Source organism: Trichechus manatus, unplaced genomic scaffold, assembly GCF_000243295.1.
Source record: "Trichechus manatus latirostris isolate Lorelei unplaced genomic scaffold, TriManLat1.0 scaffold00039, whole genome shotgun sequence".
Classification (NCBI taxonomy): Eukaryota; Metazoa; Chordata; class Mammalia; order Sirenia; family Trichechidae; genus Trichechus; species Trichechus manatus.
Window position 1 is genome coordinate 4,736,415 of NW_004443975.1, and position 19,147 is coordinate 4,755,561.

The 19,147-nt window shown below is 36.6% G+C and overlaps 1 protein-coding gene across 9 annotated transcripts in view; it reads left to right on the forward strand.

The window, feature by feature from the left end:
* SDCCAG8 (SHH signaling and ciliogenesis regulator SDCCAG8) overlaps window positions 1-19,147 on the forward strand; it is a 243,119-nt gene that overhangs the window by 51,410 nt on the left and 172,562 nt on the right. For all 9 annotated transcript variants that reach the window (XR_002824018.1, XR_002824017.1, XM_004375862.2 and 6 more), the window contains 3 exons: window positions 2,078-2,230; window positions 10,875-11,009; window positions 14,665-14,781. Coding sequence is in view for 7 of the 9 variants with exons in the window: in XM_004375862.2 (XP_004375919.1) it covers window positions 2,078-2,230; window positions 10,875-11,009; window positions 14,665-14,781 (405 nt within the window). In the remaining 2 variants the exon portion in view is untranslated. The remainder of the gene's footprint in view (window positions 1-2,077; window positions 2,231-10,874; window positions 11,010-14,664; window positions 14,782-19,147) is intronic.

The window sequence follows — 19,147 nt, forward strand, 5'->3', positions numbered from 1 at the left end:
CTAGATATTGGTTTGGTAGACCCAAATCTTCTAGTATGCGAGGTCAATTATAAGAGAGATATCTTCGAAAGGATTAAATCACTTTTCTAATTCCAAGTATTACTAAGCCTTGATAGTTCCTTCATTGTGACCAGGTATGTATATTCAAATAAAAGCAAAAGCTATTTTATAGTTTATGATCATTAGTTACATACCAAGAGACATAGATGACTAGTTTTTAACTTAATAATTTTTCTCATTGTTTCATTTCTCCTTTCATACTTACTGATCATCACGAATTGGTATACAGATACATAGAGAAGGTCATCCACAAAACCAAGGCTTCAGCATTGATTTTATTTAGGTGATTTACAACTTCTTTCTTTTTGCTTTTTGTTTATATTAGCTTATCTTGACATTAGTCCACTTATCTTGCCAGAGTCATTTACTGTTTTTTGTTCCTGGGTTGACTGAATTATTTGTAATGGTTCGTTAGTTGCTCTTCATGTTAGCCTGATCTTCAGATCTTCAGCAGCTCCATCCCTTGTTCTTGTATTTAGTGATGCTGACTCCTGTGTTTTTGTTCAATTAAAAGCCTTCTTTATATAATAAATATAGAATATTGGTTTATATTCAATAATTATTTTATTCATTCATACCAGTGATAGTCATATCAGCCAAAGTTATGAACATTTTTATTGGGTTCAAATAAAACATTTTTCACAAGAAGCACAATAGTTACTAATCCATAATATTTCAGGCTCCAAGAGCTTAAAAAATAGAATTATACTTTTTCACTTCTTTTAAAATCTAATTTAAAACTTTATTTTCCAGACATATTCAGCTACAGTTGGACTTGGGACTAATTCCCTAAGAGAATCATTTTTAGTCATTGTATTTGCTCATCAGTTAATCTGAGACAATTGAATTTTACCTTCATCCTTTATGACTAGGAGAACAGAAACTTTCCAGAAAAGTCTGAAAGAAATTGGGCCTTAATCCTTTTCAGATGAAGAGAGAAAAATTCACATCCTATGTATCTTTTGTCTGTATTTATTTTAGCTTTCACCAGAGGGAAGCATATCAATATATAAAACTTAAAATTCTCCCTGAGACTATGTTCACCTACATTAACAACAAATGTGATTATCAAAGTTATAATCATACAGTATGTAAATTGTATGAGACTTGGGTGTCTTTCTACCAATTCAGGGGAAAATAGAGGTTGGGGGGTTTTGATATTGTAAATTACAGTCACCATAGAATGACTCAGATACTCTATGTTAAACCTTCATTTTATTGGGATTTTAAAGTCATATTTTATTCTGGGATATTATACATAAAGATATCATGAATATAGCCAAAAGCAAGTTAGAGAGTTTTTATTTCTGGAAATGTAGGGTGAGAAATGTAGATTAAAGGTCAATTATGGACTTTTAAATTACCGGAAATAGAAGGTGACGATTCCCATTTTATAAAACTAGGCAGTGAGTGCAGTTTGGAGCCTCTCCTTACCTTAACTTTTGGTTGCTACCTAATTTTTACATTAGTTATGTATGTAAGGGGAGTACACTAAATCCTGTCTTAGTTATCTTTGAGGAAACTTGATTATTATATAATGTTAAACAATAGATGCCCTTATGTAATGATAAATTCAACATCTCATTTAAAGATTTTTGATACTTATCATTTAAAGTATTCAAATAATTTTTAATCATGAGCAAGTAAAAATCAATAAGTTTAGATATGTATATATTTCATGTAGTATAAATATGACAAAATAAAAATACTAGAACACTTGGTTTTTCTGGTCCCTTTTTTTTCAAAATTCTGGCTCATCTGTGATCCTCATCAAGATCTATTACCTGAATTTTCTTAGCTGATTAGTTAATGTAAGCTTTGTTGTGAAAAGATATAAATAAATGTAACATTTGAATACCGTTTGAGATCAGTGAGTGGAGTTGGTAAACAAATGTAAAATTATTCTAATGAATTTTACAGGGAACTGTTACTATTTTAAATAAAACTAAGCTTAAATCATTTTCCCCTTCCTTCTCCAAATTCTAAGCTGCCATTTTACTCTCTCTTACCCTGGCAGGCTCTAATCCAGTGTGAGCAGTTGAAGAATGAGCTGAAGAGGCAGTCAGAGCGACTTGAAAAAGAACTTGCATCTCAGCAAGAGAAAAGGGCCTTTGAGAAAGAGGTGATGAAAAAAGAAAGAACCAAAGAGAGAGAGGACATGGAAGCAAAGGTACCTAACTCGGTTTGTTATCCACATTGCAGAAGACAGGCTTGTGGTGATGTCCTGATGAGTCTGTAGGCTGCAGTTCTAGAATGAACTTTATATTTTAAAACCTTTTATTTAGTCAGGCTTGGTAAAGTAGGGAGGCCTGGTGGTGCAGCAGTTAAGAACTCGGCTGCTAACCAAAATGTCAGCAGTTCGAATCCACCAGCTGCTCCTTGGAAAACCCTGTGGGGCAACTGAGGAAGACCCTTGAAAAGATGAGTTTTCACAGTGGCTTCAACAATGGGCTCAAACATCAACGATTGTAAAGATGGCGCAGGACCGGGCAGTGTTTCATTCTGTTATGCACAGGGTCACTGTGAGTCGGAACCGACTTGATGGCACCTAAGAACAACAATTTAGTCAAATTTCTTATAATAATTTAAACTTCATAAACACATTCTGTTTTCCATGTATTTCTCAATAACATTCTTTTCTCTGACCTTTTCAAATAAAATAATTAGATTCCCTGTTATAGAATTACAAAATTGACTTTAATCCTGCAGTTCTGTTTGATTCCCTCTCATTGTTTGCCAGAGGAGAGCAAGTGCTCAGCAGATATCCAGATTGTGTTTCAACCTTTTTCAATCTTGGCTAAATCAGAGAGGGATGACCCCCACCTCATCTGCCACCCCTAAATTAAACTTGCATAAGATAACACGCTTGTAAGAAACTGAAACCAAGAGAAAGTGATTCTATACAATGTAGGAAGTAGGTTTTGACAGATTACATTATGAATAATGACAATAGCTGACGATAGCTAGATGAATTGGAGGGGAAAGATTAAAGGCAAAAGGAACAGAGAACTTGAAATGCACGCTGACTGAAAAATAGTAAACTGCAATACGAAGTTGACTGGAACCTAGCTTTAAAATTGCTGACATTAGAGTAAAATGGAGCATGAAGTAACGAAAACAACAATACTTCCATAAATGAGTTTTAATTACCATTGTGTTACAGATATGAAGGTACAATATAGGGCACTGTGAGAACATGTATCAGGGGAATCTGACCTAGTCTAGGCAGTAATGAAAGGCTTTCCTAAGAAAGAGCTTTTGAACATGAGCCTTGACATGGGGTGAGTAGGAGTAGACAGGCAAAGAGTGGAAGGGAAGAGAGTTTCACCCAAGACTCTGAAGCTAGACGTATGGTACTTTCAGGGAACTTAGAGAAGGTCTGGGTGATGGGGGCATAAGGAGTGAGGGACAGAGTGGTGGAGGATGAGTTTGGAGAAGTATGCAGGAGCCAAATCATGACTTTAACAACTATGTTAAGGATTTTAAATTTATCTAAAAAATGATGGGAAGTCATTGAATGGCTTTAAATTGGGCAGTGACATGATGTCATTCATATTTGAGAAAAATTATCCTACTTGCACCATTGTCAATAGATAGAAGGGGGAACCAGAATAGATGCCTGGAGATCATGTGTGATATAATTGTAGTACTCTGGGTGGGAAGTAATGGTAACTTGGACCCATTTATGTAAAATCACTTCTATTCTCTTCAAATTCTCAACTCTACCATCTTCCCCCCCATTCTCATCAGAGAGCCTCACTTACCTAACAAAGAAAATAACCAAAAAAACAAAAACAAAAACTCATTGTCGTCGAGTCGACTCCAACTTTAAAAACCATTAAACGGTAACTGCCTCTACTATTTATCTTCCCCCCTCACTTCTGCCCTAAAATAAAATTTCAAGTGCATCCCAATCCTGACAAAATGGAAGAGGCTTAATCCTAGTCCTTTCCTGTGTGTTCTAGCTCCGCATCCTCTTCCACCATCTCAGGGACCTCATTACATTTTTCCACCCCCCACCCCACCCCATCTTCTGAATCTTCAGCCTTTCCTTTACTACCAGTTGCCATCAAGTTGACTTTGATTCATGGTAACAACTCATGTGTCAGAGTAGAACTGTGCTCCATAGGGGTTTCAATGGCTGACTTTTTGAAAGTAGGTCACCAGGACTTCCTTCTGATACCTTTAGGTGTCTTTTACTCCTGTGGGTGGAGTTGAACCTCCAACATTTCAGTTAGCAAAGGAGCATGTTAACTGTTTGCACCACCCAGGGGCTTCTTCCTTCACTACAGAGTCTCTCATACATAGGAAAATATTCTCAAATTTCTCACCTCTGTTAAAGAAATAATCTTTCTTCTAATCTAGTGGTTCTCAATCTTGACTACACGAGAAGTTCTGAAAATCTCACTCCCAAACTGTACCCCAAAACAATTATGTCAAAATTTTTGAGAGTGGGATCCAGACATCAGTATTTTTTAAAATTACCCAGGTGATTCTAATGTGCAGCCAAGGTTGTAAAATGAAAAAACAAAACAAAACAAACCTGTTGCCATTGAGTAGACTCCGACTCATAGTGACCTTATAGGACAGAGTAGAACTGCCTCATAGGGTTTCCAAGGAGCAGCTGGTGGATTCAAACTGCCAGCCTTTTTGTTAGCAGCCAAGCTCTTAACCACTGCACTACCAGGGCTCCTCCCTCAGTAATCCCACATCCCTCTTTTCTCTTGCCCTTAATAGTCAAGCTTCTTGAAAGATTTGTCCATACGTGCTGTCACCTCTTATTTCTTCCTCAGCACGCTGCATTTGATTGTCTATGCTCACAGCTGATAAAATTACCAATGATGTGTTTACTGATGGAGTCTTGGTGGCTCAGTGGTTAACAGCCTGGCTGCTAACCAAAAGGTCAGCAGTTTAAATCCACCAGCACTCCTTGGAGACCCTATTGGGGCAGTTCTACCCTGTCCTATAGGGTCACTGTGAGTCAGAATTGACTCAACGGAGTGAATATTTTTCAGTTCTTATCCTTGAAAGCTTCTCTTTCCTTGATTTCTCTGAATCCATATTTTCGATTTGAGAAAAAGATAATGTGTGCCTTTTAGGTTACTCTGAGTTTAAAGTGGCTTTGAGACAATGAAGTAGACACATCCAGAAAACAGCTTGATAGAAAGTTCTAGAGTGCAGCAGGAGTTGTAGTTTTAGGTGTCTTACACATCTGGGACTTTAATTCCATATACAGTAAAACCTGCAAAAGCTAGAATCTGTGTAAGGAAAACTGTCAGAGAAGGAAAACTCAGATATTTTCCACTAAAAGGTGTGATAGAAAAGTGGTAAGACTGCACCCTGTTGAAGACGGAAAACTTGTGAGACCCAAAAAAGCAAGGCAGGTTCCAGCTCTCATAGGTTTCACTGTATATGCTATTTTTTCCTAAATCTTTAGTTTTCTACTGATCTCCCAAGCCAGCTTCTCCTCTGTATTATTCTTCCTCTTTTTGGCTCTCAGTCTTCCTTACATTCCCATCATACTGACCTGTTTGCATGTTCCCTAACATGCAAACATGCCGATTTGCCATACTGTGTTTTTATTTCAGGCTTTGCATGTGCTTTGCCCTCTGCCTAGAGGAATCTTCTTCTGTCCTCTCTGACTGATCCCTCAGGATTCGTCGTCATACTGTTTCCCCTCATAGCCTCCCAATGCTCAATTGGGAGCTTCTCTATGTGCTCCCGTAACTCAGCTTATTACAAATGCTTGTTGAATTGTCAGTCTCCCCTGATTTACTGTGAATGTCTTCAACATATGATCTGTAAACACACTCATTGCTTGGCACACTCCTCTCACATAGAATGTTCTCTCTCTCTCTGTATATATATGTATATATATACATTGCTGTTGTTAGGTGCCGTCTAGTCGATTCCGACTCACAGCAACCCTCTGTACAACAGAACGAAATACTGCCCGACCCTGTGCCATCCTCGCAATCATTGTTATGCTTGAGCCCATTGTTGCAGCTACTGTGTCAGTTCATCTCGTTGAGGGTGTTCCTCTTTTTCGCTGACCCTCTACTTTACTAAGCATGATGTCCTTCTCCAGGGACTGGTCCCTCCTGATAACTTGTCCAAAGCACATGAGACCTATTTTTTTTCTTTTTTAATGAATGAATGAATGAATGAGTTTAATACAAGTGGGGAAGGGCCCTGTGCCATTAGGAAAGTATGCCTAAAGTGCTAAGAGTTCAGAGGAACAAAATGGATCCCTGTCTGTGAGAGATCATGGAAAGCTTTGTGGAGAAGGTGGCATTTAACTGAGCAATGAAGAATAGGTAGGATTTGGAAATGCCGAGTATGGAGGAAGGGCATGCTGGCTATAACCAACATGAATAAGGCATCAAGGGAGGTAAAGTTGTGAACTGAGTACTGTGTATGAAAGAGAATGGTATCAATAGCAAAGCAAGGTATTGTTCACACCTAGGAGATTTTTATTTTCTTGGTTTATAAAGTAGAAACCTTTTGTCTTGCTGAATAGTTCTACTGTATAAAAATATGTTGATGAGAATTACTGATATGAAAGGAAAAAGGAAGGTTGAGGCAATCACTTCATGAATAAAGGTGTCAACAGAACTACAATGCATGAGTCTTTCAAGTTTAATTTGCCCACTCTGAGTCATGAATAAAGATGTATGAATGAAGAGCTGAAAGTGAAGAAAGCATCCTCACCAGGAAAGGCAGGAGCTTAGAGGCAGTGGATGTAGATGAAAGAAGGTGGCTTTGGAATAAAAAAATTTAGGATTGAATCCAAATTTGACCTTTATGTGACCTTGAATAATTTCCCTTAACTTCTCTAAGTTTCAGAGAAGTACATAATGAAGTTGATAACACCTACTTCAAGGACTTAATAAGATTAAATGAGATTATGTTTTGAAAATACCTAATGTAACACCTGGCTTAGAGTAGGCATTAATCAATTTCAGCTTGTGACTACTATCATTCTGACTTTGGAGAATGAAACCAGTAGCCTTATTGGAGAGATTTCTTGCATCTTCATGTTAGTAAAGCAGATAGACTTGGATATGAAGCTGGGCTTTTATTTTATTAACTTGAATGTGCTTTGGACAAATCACTTAATTTTCTGAATCTTGGTTTCTTTCAAATCTAAAATGAGTCCAATATAATCCCTTCTCCAAGAGGATTAAAGGAGAGAATCAGTATCAAATTGCCTCGCACAGGAGCTTAATCTAGAAGGGAGACTGACCAACTGATCATAACATTGTAAAGTGCTATGTAGTTGGCGCTAGAGTAGGCATCCCTGCTTTCCTAACGGTCAGGCCCTTGGTAAGACTTGTAGAGCTTTCTTTTTCTTTTCTTTTCCTCTTTCCTTCTTTCCTTCCTGCCTTTCTTTTTCTTTTTTTAAATTCCATTTGTATGGAAGTTTAGGAATAACTCTAGGAGAGTGGATGCCTTCCACTTAGGTTGAGTCATTCCCCTATGAATAGTGCTTTCTGTGAGTTTGCTTTTGTCTTCAGTAATAGTACTTAGGAGCCCTGGTGGTGCAGAGGTTAAAGCGCCTGGCTGCTAACCAAAAGTTGGGCTGTTTGAGTCCACCAGCCACTCCACAGGAGAAAGATGTGGCAGTCTGCTTCTGAAAATATTCAAGCCTTGGAAATGCTATGGGACAGTTCTGTTCTGTCCTATAGGGCCAGTATGAATCAGAATTGACTCGATGAAGCTTGGGTTGGCTTTTTGTTTTTTTTGGGTAGTAGTACTTGATTGCACTGAGCCACTCAGTTTGTTAGTTCATTCAGTCATTTGGCATATATTTACTGAGCACCCCTTACGGTCCAGGCGTTTTCCAGGTGGTTCCCCTGGTAATAGTCCATCGCTAGAGTACTTCATTCTTGTATGTCTTGTGTAGGGAGTACTGCTTCACACTATGTTCACTGCTCTAGGAACTGCTTCAGCACAGAAATTTCTATTAAGCTCTCCCAGCCTGGGTGTCCTTGTCTCTTCCTCGCCCCTGTCAAAGTTTAAAGGACTTAGCTGATGTCAGTGCCCTGGACATCCAGCAGTGTTGCAGCTGTGTCTGTGTTACTTCTGTCTCTGCAACAGATGTGGATGGAGAAGCTCCTGCAGGGTAATGTTGACTTCCAGATGGAGGGTGTAGGGGAAAAGAAGGTGTGACAACAGAAGGGGAGACCTCAGGAAGTGGGTGACAGGAGGGAGCAGACAGGTAGTGGGCAGAAGAAAGAAGTGATGGGTGGCACAGAGAGGGAATCATATGGAAAGGGCAAGGTTTGATATATGTCTTAGAAACTGTCTCAGAATGTACAATTAGAAAAATAAGTGTCTACATATTTGCTTAAAAAAAAAACCCACACAAAGCTAATATGCCTATTATCAGATGTATCTCTATGTAAGTAAGTAACATATGACTTTTAGTAGCCGGCAATTAAGGCTTATTACCGTTGTATGGTTCCAGAAAAGCTGTAATTATACATACATCATATGGATACATGTGACCTTGAATTTTTAAATTAAGGAAATTAAACTGATATTTTGGTTTATTACATTTCACTTCTTTTGACCTTCAATTTTAGGTTCAGATTGTAATGTGCCTAGGAATACTTTGTAGCTCGGTATTAGTAAAACTAATTTTATGTGCAAATTAGATTTGTAGTCAGTCTTCTGATGATGAGAAGGACACGTAAACAACCGTAAGTCAAATATACAATTGTCCACAACCCCCAGAAAAGTTAATTAATGCATCTACTGCCTAAATTAGAAAATAGCTACCAGGATTCATTTTCATATGTGTCAACATTAGCTAGTTCTACAATTGAAAGGCAGACACCTATCTTGCTTTTGTTGATGTAAGACTCTTTATTTATCTAAAACTTTGGTTCCGTGTTCATTTTTATCACAGAATTTTAGTTACTGGTTTCGGCTGGAGGACTGAATTCACACCCACGTCAGTGAACAGTGGTAGATATCAAATGTCATCATTTCAGATCGTTACCAGTTCTTGTTTTAATAGATAAAGCTAGTCGGTATCCCTAAATGTTTTATTCTGAGGTAACATAGCACTTTATTTTAGAACTACTCATACAAATAAGAAATTAAGAAGTGCTTTCTAGAGCTTAGATTTGTCCTTTATAGCTTTTTGTTTGTAATTATATTTTGCTCTGCTTTCTGAAGAAAAGCTAAGAACCTGATATCCATAGAGTCCCTTGGAAAAGCCATTTATTCTAATTATTCATTCATTCATCAAATGTTTGGAGCCTCTTGAGGAGCTTGAGGACTTCTAGTCTCAGGAGGGAGCAAACAGGCAACTAAAAACTGAGATACGGTCTTAGTTTCCAACGGCATCCATAACAAAATGCCACAAAGTGGGTGGCTTTCAAGAACAGAAATTTATTTGCTCATAATTCTGGAGGCTAAAAGTCCAAACCAGGGTCGTAGCCATGTGAAGTCCTTCCGCGGGCTTCTCTCCTAGTTTCTGGTGGCAGCGTCGATCCTTGGCATTTTTTGCTGCTTATAGATATAGGTCTGCCTCTGTCATCACATGGTGTTTTCCCCTGTGTGTCTGTCCCTCTGTGTTTGTACTCCCCTTTATAAAACACTACTCAGAAAGGATTAAGTTTAGGACCCACCCTACTTAGGTATGACCTCATTAAAATAACAAAAGAAAAGCTTTTTTTTCAGACAGGATCACATACACATGTACACGAGTTAGGACTTCAACATATATTTTTTGGGGGGGACACAATTCAGTCCATAACAGATAATTACTGTGGTAAAGATATACAGAGGTTGTTATAGGAGCACATGCCAGAGTGATATTCAAAGTACTAAACAACCAGTACAGCGTGGACAACAATCAATGAGAACGGATGCCAGCTGTAAACAACAGGGAGAGCTGTCCCAGTGCACATTAGCTGGATATCAACCTGAGTATGTGAAGGGGCACCTGTTTTGTATTGGGAGCTAGTGGTCAAGGAAGACTTCCTGGAGGAGAGGAGATGATGCCTAAGCTGCATCCTATAGGAGGAATAGTAGGGAGCTAGATAATGGGAGAACTGGTGAGGTTTTACCAGCAAAGGAAATTGTGCAGAGCCTCCTCTTTGCTAGGGTTGGAGGAGGGAGAATGGGATTCATAGCACACCAGTATCAGTACTAGTTGCTATTGAGTTGATTCTGACTCATGGGGACCCCATGTGTTTCAGAGTAGAACTGTGCTCTCTCGGGTTTTCAAATGGCTGATTTTTCAGAATTAGATTGCCAGGCCTTTCTTCCATGGCAACTCTGGGTGGACTTGAACCTCCAACCTTTTGGTTAGCAGCCAAGCACATTAACCATTTACACCACCCAGAGACACCTAGCACACCAGTGGCTCTCTCTAAAGAAATCTTCATCTCCAACTCTCCAATCAACCCTTTTATGCGTTTCATGTGTGAGAAGGGTTTAAGACTTGATTCCTCAGCACCTTCTCTGAAATTTATTCACGGCAGTCTGTCTCATAACTTACTTGAGTGTCTGATATCTGTTACCTTAGGGTTTCAGTCAAAGCTGTGATGTTAGCATCTTGTATGTTTTCCAAAATGAGGGTAGAGACCAGGGGAATGATTAGGGAGGAAGTACATATTTTGAGTCCTTGGAGATAGATGAGATGAGGAGGTGAAGGAATGGACGTACCTAATCCACAAAGAGAAATAACTTACAGAGAGAGCCTAGTGACCATCTGGAGACTCTATTAATTCAAGAAATTTTTAGTATTTATTTTGTGAAATGACATAATTGTTTAGGACTTTTATTTCTCCTTACAGATGATGATTTTGTCTCAGAATATTGCCCAACTGGAAGCCCAGGTGGAAAAGGTTACGAGAGAGAAGATTTCAGCTATTAATCAACTAGAGGAAGTTCAAAACCAGCTCGCTTCTAGGGAAATGGATGTCACAAAGGTACAAGGAGAAATTTTAGTCTAGTAATTCTTTAGATAATACATTCTTCTAAAACCTTTTCCTTAACATACAAAGCTTTTACTGGTATTAGGAAAAAGTTTGGAATAGAATTTTTTTTTTTTTTTAATTTCAAGAATAATAAAAGTCCATCTAATGGTCATTCAACAAACATTCACTTACTATCAGCAGGCCGTTTGCTGGGTGCTGCAAATACAAAGATGAATTACATGTCCTTGCAGAACTTAAGGAGTAAGCGGCAGAGACAAACTTGTAAATAAGTAAGGTATATTACTTTATTTATGTGAACAAAGAAGTAAAATGTTCAGAAGTCTTAATGGCTACTATAAGGCACATATTTAAGAAACACTAGAAGTCAGTCGAGATTTCAGTAGTTAGTTGCTTTGAAATTAAGGAGGTAAATATGGGTATACATGATGTAATAAAATAAATCAATTTATTTTTCACTACTAAATATTTATTTTTTTCATATTGCATTTTACTCCTCAACATATTTTCCCAAATTTTGACACATTTTTTAATGCTATCATTGCTTTAAAATTAAGTAATTAAAATTACTTAAAATTAAAAGTTTTAAAGTAATTAAAATTACTCCTCTTATGTGTTAGGAAAAGGAACCAATTTTTTTTTCCTTTATTTTTTTGTTGAATTTCTATAATTCTCCATTTGCTTTCTAAGCTTCAAGCTAGCTAATGTAGAAGAGGAAACCCTGATGATGTAGTGGTTAAGAGCTAAGGCTGCTAACCAAAAGGTTGGCAGTTGGAAACTACCAGGCGCTCCTTGGAAACCCTATGGGCAGTTCTACTATGAGTGAGAATTGACTCGACAGCAATGTGTTTTTTAATGTAGAAGATCATATTTGCCAGTACACTTGATGTGTTTGTATGGGAGTGGGGTGGAGGTAGGGGATTGATGCAGAGAGATGGCAACGGTCAACCCAGATTTATGGGTGAGAGCTGTGGGAAGATAGTTTTCAGTTCATTATAGGGAGAGAACTTTCCATTGAAATGTGATGTGGCAAAGAATGAATTCTCTGTCTCTAAAACTGTCCAAAAGGACTCAAACATCAGAGGAGTAATTGTTCTAAATGGCCTTGAAGTTGCTTCCCATCCTGAGATAATATAATTCTAGCTCAGCTTAATTTGTTGATTCACTTGAGATGAGATTTAAGTGTTATGGGTAAATTTAGCACATAGAAAGCTAAAAGTAGGAAGGCAAGGGAACTTTAAAAATAAAATAAAGGGACGACATAATTTTAAATAAAACCTGACACTTGACATTTATTACATAATAAGTTTGTAAAGTGTTGGGTTTTAGACATTTTGGTTTTATAATTAGTATTTTCTGATATTATTGATTAGAGATTTTTCATTTTATTCATAGACATGGATCAAATAAATTGAATAGTGAAAAATTGAGAAAGAAAGTAAATTAGGGCCCTTCTAATTTTCTCACTTTTAATTGTTAACTTTTGTTTGGTTTTAAAATTAATAGCATTTTGTAAGTTACTAATTTTTTAAATTGGAAGTTTTAACTCTCACATAATGAAGGCATTGAATTTCAAATAGAATTTTTAGTAATTTACTTCTTGTTCTAGCTTTCCGAGGGCCACTGGGGAGAAGCTTATTGATTTTTTCTTATGTATTGTCACTATACCTTTTAAATCCAAATTAGTTTATTTTAAAAAGTATTTTTTATTTGAACATAGGAAATGCATAAAGATTTTATAAGATGCTAGTACTTATGTAATGATGAAACTAATTTCTAAAGCTCCCTGAGTCAGTTTTTTGAGAAATACCAAAATTGAAGTATTAAACAAGTATAACCATTGTATAATATGATTTTTAAAAACCTAGTATTTGTAAATTAGAAGCAGATTTAGCAGAGCTGTGTATTAACTGATCTATGTACAAGTTCTCAGTTATCTCAAAAGGCACGTAATTTCTTTATTTAGATTCTATTTATTTGCTAATTATATTTTCAAAATATACTTCTATGTCTGTAGAGGCCCTGAAAATAAATAAAACAAATCGTATAAATTGTCTCAAAGTTGAATTTGTATGTAAATTGGAATAGTTAGGTACAGTTTGTATCTAATGTCAGGTAATCAAATGTTTGTGTTAGTATATAGTATTATATATGCATAAAAGCATTAAACACTTCCAGATACAATAACACACCTTTAACATAATAATACAGTAATAATAATAATAATAATGTTTTGATTTGTATTGAAACTAGTGCCCATTGGTAATTATGAACCATTGTATGTACCTGAATTTTTTAATATAATAGGCTTTATGGGAGTTGGTTCGTAACTACAGGTGTATGTAAGTCGGACATTTGTAACCCGGGGACTGCCAGTATTAAAACTATTTTACTTAAATGTGGTGTGTGCTTAGTTCCTGTCTATTGCTTTTGCTAGAAATCTTTCTTAAATTGATTACATAGTATGGTATGTGATAAGATTGACTTTATCTTCAAAGCTTGCAGTAAATATTGGTTACTATACATTTAAATGGCCGAGTAGTCTAAGGTGTGGTGTTCAGGTTGTAGTCTCCCCTGGAGGCATGGGTTTCTATCCCACTCCTGACATCACAACCTTTTTTTTTTGGAGCCCTGGTGGCACAGTAGTTAAGAGCTTGGCTGCTAACCCAAAAGTCAGCAGTTTGAATCCACCAGCTGCTCCTTGGAAACCCTATGGGGCAGTTCTACTCAGTCCTATGGGGTCACTATGAGTTGGAATTGACTCAACAGCAATGGGTTGGGTTGGGTTTGGTATATTTAAATAAGGAGCCCTGATGGTGTAGTGGTTAAAGTGCTCCGCTGCTAACTGAAAGGTTGGTGGCTCAAACCCACAATCTGCTCCATGGGAGAAAGATGTGGCAGTCTTCGTCCCTAAAGATTTACAGCCTTGGAAACCCTATGAGACAGTTCTAGTCTGTCCTACAGGGTCACTCTGAGTTGGAATCGACTGGACAGCAATGGGTTTGGTTTGTTTATTTGTTTTTTGTACACTTAAATATCAATAATATAGTCTATCGGCAGATAAAAAGAAAGATCCTTTTATAAATTTCCTTAAATACTTAAATGATGAAGGCTTACGAGGAAAATTTTACAATATTTAATTTTTAAAAAATTTTATTGTGGTAAAAATATACATATCAAAACATAATACTATCTCTATTTCCACATGTATAATTCAGTAATGTTGATTACATTCTTCAAGTTGTACAACCATTCTCGCTTTTATAATATTTAATTTAACCATAATAATTTGAGCTGATAATAATGTTGTTAAATATTTTAATGAATAATTTTACCTAGTTATGATTTGGTTGATAGTATATTTTGGATGATAATATGCAACTGAAATTGTTTTTTTACATAAAATAATCTTGAGCACGTTACTTAAATTCCTTTGTTAGGCATTTTTTATCTGTAATTTGAAGTTATTAGATTTGATAATCCCTGATACTATCTCCAAAACTTAGACTCTTCTAATAGAAAACACCATTCTTAGAAAACTTCTAATGTACTTTATTTATATGACCTCTAGGGGGCACCAAAAGATCTAATTGCGGGCATTGCCTGGTAGATTCCTGCAGCTATTGATCTTGTTTTTACAATCTAACAGGTGTGTGGAGAAATGCGCTATCAGTTGAATAAAACCAAAATGGAGAAGGATGAGGCAGAAAAGGAGCACAGAGAGTACAGAACAAAAACTAAAAGGGAACTTGAAATTAAAGATCAGGTAAGAGATGACAAAAGATGACTAGAGTGATTAAACACATAACTAATGTTCTTTCTAAAGTTGATGTGGTTTTGTTCCTTAGTTGTTTTTTTCCATTTTATTGTATCTAACTAAGGGAACCATACAGATTATACTATTAAAAAGAGTTTCATTTATAGTTGCCTGAAATTATCACCTTTCATATGAAATGGTAACACGACAACGGCATGCATGTAAAAATCCAATCTGACAGGTCCTAAATTTACATTTGAATATGTATATCTATTACTTACAAAGGAAAAAAAAAATGTTCTAATGCACATTTTGAACCTAAAATATACGTACATAAACTTCTTGAAAGATGCCAACTTGAATCCAATTTTAAGTGAAAAAGTTTAAAATTTCTAAGATGAGATGGGTTGATATGTAAATATGTCAATCAAATTGATTGTTGGCAGAGTGAAACCAGTTTTAACTAAGATAACCATGAATACTTTTCCTTAGGCAGCCTGAATACAGTGAAATTACAAATGTTAGGGAAAAAATGCAACTTACTTCAATTTTGGTTTGAGCAGATGTTTTATGTTACATCTTTGGTGGGATCATTTAGATACTCCGATTTTAATTGACAACATGGATCAAGTTTTTGGAGAGGCAGTTCTAATAAACTGACTTCCGATTTACTGTTTTTACGAGACAATAGAGAACATTGAAGGCTCACTTTTTTAATATTCAATGAAAGCAGATTGTTTATTCTTATTAAAATAGTAAGATTGAGTTCCCAGTGTCAATATTTTAAAGAAATTACTACAGTAATTTACTACATACTAAAGTATGTAGCCCCAAGTAGATTTATTTTAAATATATTTCTAGTTCAATGATTTTTATCATATTTTTTAAACACATTTTCCCTTTAACCTAATCAACTCTTTATGACAAATAATGTGAAAACAGTGAGAAAAATATTCAAAATGAAAGTGATATGAAAATGAAATTTAGTACCAAAAACCATTCAAGTTGTAACTGAAATCCTTGCCACTAAATTAAAATCTAGACACCTAAAATAAAGCTCTTCATTTGTACCACTATATTCAAAGTGTTATAATAAGGTTTTAGTTTTCAGAAGATTTTTTTCATTGTTACCATGTACAAATAGGGAAACTATTTTATTTGATCCAGTTGGGGGCGTGCCTGGTAGAGAAATTGAAAATCCTTTCTACTGTGCTGAAGGCCTAGGACTACCAAATCAAATACAGAGAACTTTTCTTTCCCGATTTAATATAATTGTTTTATAGAAGGTATTATATTGGCATACTCACTGGCATTATTACATTCCTTTTGTAGTATTTTACAGCATTCTGCCAGCATAAAATTTTGGACTAACTAGAAAAAATACAGCAAGAAAAATTCTCTGAGTTATTTAAAATTACATTATACTTTTCTAGAGAAAAAAACCCTATAGGAACTATAAGAATATTATATCACTTGTAAATGGATAATCTGTTTAGAAGTCTTAGCAATATTTTTTAGCACTATATTTCATTTTAATTAACCAGTAATGGTATGAAAGCTAAAGTGGCAGGATTTTAAAAAGAGCAGTTTTCCTTTGTAAAAATTTCCTGATCAATAGTGAACCATTAGCAGTTTTCATAATGGTTTTTATTAAGTTTTTTTTACATGGAGATATGCCTTTTTGGGTCATAGCATTAGGAATAAAACCCCTGAACACTTACAAGATGTTTATGATGTTACCTTTTTTCTTGCACAGAAAGTAAGGAAATCTTCTAGGTACTCTTTGTAACTATTTTGTATTGAACAGACAGTTTCAGAAAAGAAAGTAGTGGTGTCTCATTCCATGGATGATTTGGACTACCAAAGCAGTGATTGTTCTTTGGTCTTTCAGCCATGACCTGACCTTCTGTCTGTAAGACCAAAGAGCTACATTGCTTGGCCACCATCTGCCCTCAAGAGAGAAATTTACATTTAACTTTTAAAAGCTGAGCATGCTCAGCATTTGTCTGAAATACCTAAAACAATATAAAGTGTGTTTAATTTTGTAAGTGCTCTATATCATGCAATTCAGAACAACAGGAAGGATACCTCTAGGTTTACAAACAAGGTTCCCTTCATAATATAGTCACTTTACCCATATTGTAGTTAACCTCACCACTTGATACATTTATAAACTAAGTGGGAAACTGTGAGATTGGAATGTGGTGAGAACAAGAGCTTTTTTGATGTAGACAAAATAGGGCAAATGGTTGACCACCAAAATCATTTTCCTTGTGACCTGAGCCATGACTCTGGCGTAATTAGAAGGAAAGGTTAGGAGAGTTACAATGGCAGTCTATTCCTCCCCGTTTCTCCTTTTCTTTTTTACATTGTGTCAGGAACTGATGGTTGGGTTATCCTTCCCATCAACTCCTTTGTATCTCTTCAGCTTAGAGAGCTCCTGTCAACCTCAGAGGATGCTTTTTGCACACACAAAAAAAGATATTTGGTATGGAGAATAAGAAATCTGTGCCCCGATTTTTATTAGAAATATTTTGTAGGCAACGTGTATACACACACATACACATACACGCATATAAAGCACATACATACATAGATACGCACACATAAACACTCTGTTATGGAAATTTAAAAATACATATAAGGGTAAAGGGAATATTGCAATGGATTCCCACATTTCCATCACCTAGGTTCATCATTTTGCCCATCTAATTCTATCTGTGTCACATTTCTCACTCTACTTTGTCTTCTCCGTCTTCCTTGTCTTCTTTGTCATCCTCTTGTTCTTCTTCCTCTTCCTTTTCTTCTCTGTCTTCTTCCTCCAGCTCTTCTTCATCTTTTAGTGAAGTTTTTAAGGCAGTTTTCAGACGTTATGTTATTTCACCCATCAGAACTTCAGTGTGTATCTATAAAGGGAATTGTTTACATAAATACTGTCATTATCACACGTAACATTATTAACAATAATTCTTTAATATCATATAATGCCCAGCCCATATTCAAATTTCCTTGACTGTCTTAAGAAATACTTGTTTTGTAGATGATTTATTCAAATCAGGAAAATAGATATACCTTTGTATGTTAGAATGCTATGGTATTGCCTTGTTACAGTAGGAAATAAAGGGAAATCTCAGTAAAATTTCAACTTCCTTTGCCTATTGTTGTCTTATTAAATTTCATATATAATATTTTGATTGTGCCCTATATTTATTGGATGCCTTGTAGTCATTCTAAAGAAATATGAATTAATCCTGTAGCAAACTCTTTAGGAGAAATGGTTACCATGCAGCATTCTGGATTATCATATCCAGAAAGCAGCCCCTTAGAGTCTGAAACCAAAATGCATAATAATTTCAGAGCTGTACATTTGAGAGTTAGGAATGTTGCGGGAAGCCTGCTTTACCCTGGCATTACAAGGGTTAGCTGACTCTGAACTGAAAGATGCATGAGTGGAATTTTCTTTGTCAACCTCCATTTTGATAGATGAATCTCAGAAGATGATTCTTTTTATCCCTTAACCTTTGACCAGGACCCAGAGCAAAAAGAAAATACAGGCCTCTTGTTCAAAAAAGACAAAAAAAAAAAGGCTGGTAAAGGTACCAAAATACAAAACTTTTTTCTTTCTTCTGCAGTCTTTCTCTTGACTTGTCATGGTGTTTTTTGTTTGCTCTTGAAATGTCAGGTTCCCTCCGGCACAGGGATACTCATGGACAAGTACAGACTCCCCGCAAGTGCCTGGGGATCTGCCCCATGGCTGGGCATGCACATGTGGCCCATTAGCTACTTCTGAGTTTCCCCTTCTGCCAGCTACTGGACCTATACACTGTGACCCAACTGGGGGTGGGGGAGTCAGCCTTCCCTTCCCAAGGCCTCCAGACCAGTGACCTCCAAGAGATTGCGCTAGAACACGCTTGGTACCTGTATTAGGGGTGTGCAAGAGGCTCGGCCCCAAGCTGCCTGCTGAGTGCACTGTGTTGTTGCCATCCTGAGGCAAGGATGGTCGGGGGTGTGCATACCAAGGTTCATGTCCTGCCACCCACCAGCAGCAAAAAGCAAGGGCAGAAGACACACCTCCCCTCTACCTACTCCCACAACCAACATGACCTAGTCTCCACCCTGGGTGGAGGGTAGCAATAGTCACTGGGGCCAGAAAGAAGGAAGCTGAGTGGGGAAGAAGTGTCTGAGAACTGCCCTAGGCTGCAGGAAGGCAGTGGAGAGGCAGGGCTGCAGGAGAATCAAGCTCCCAGCTCCCAGGGAATGTTCCATTGTCCCATTAGACTTTACTTATAAAACACATATTCCAAGATAAAATTATTAAGAATTTTAAGACTTCAACCACAGGGCATTAAACTGCAAGCACAGGGCTTTTCTGAAC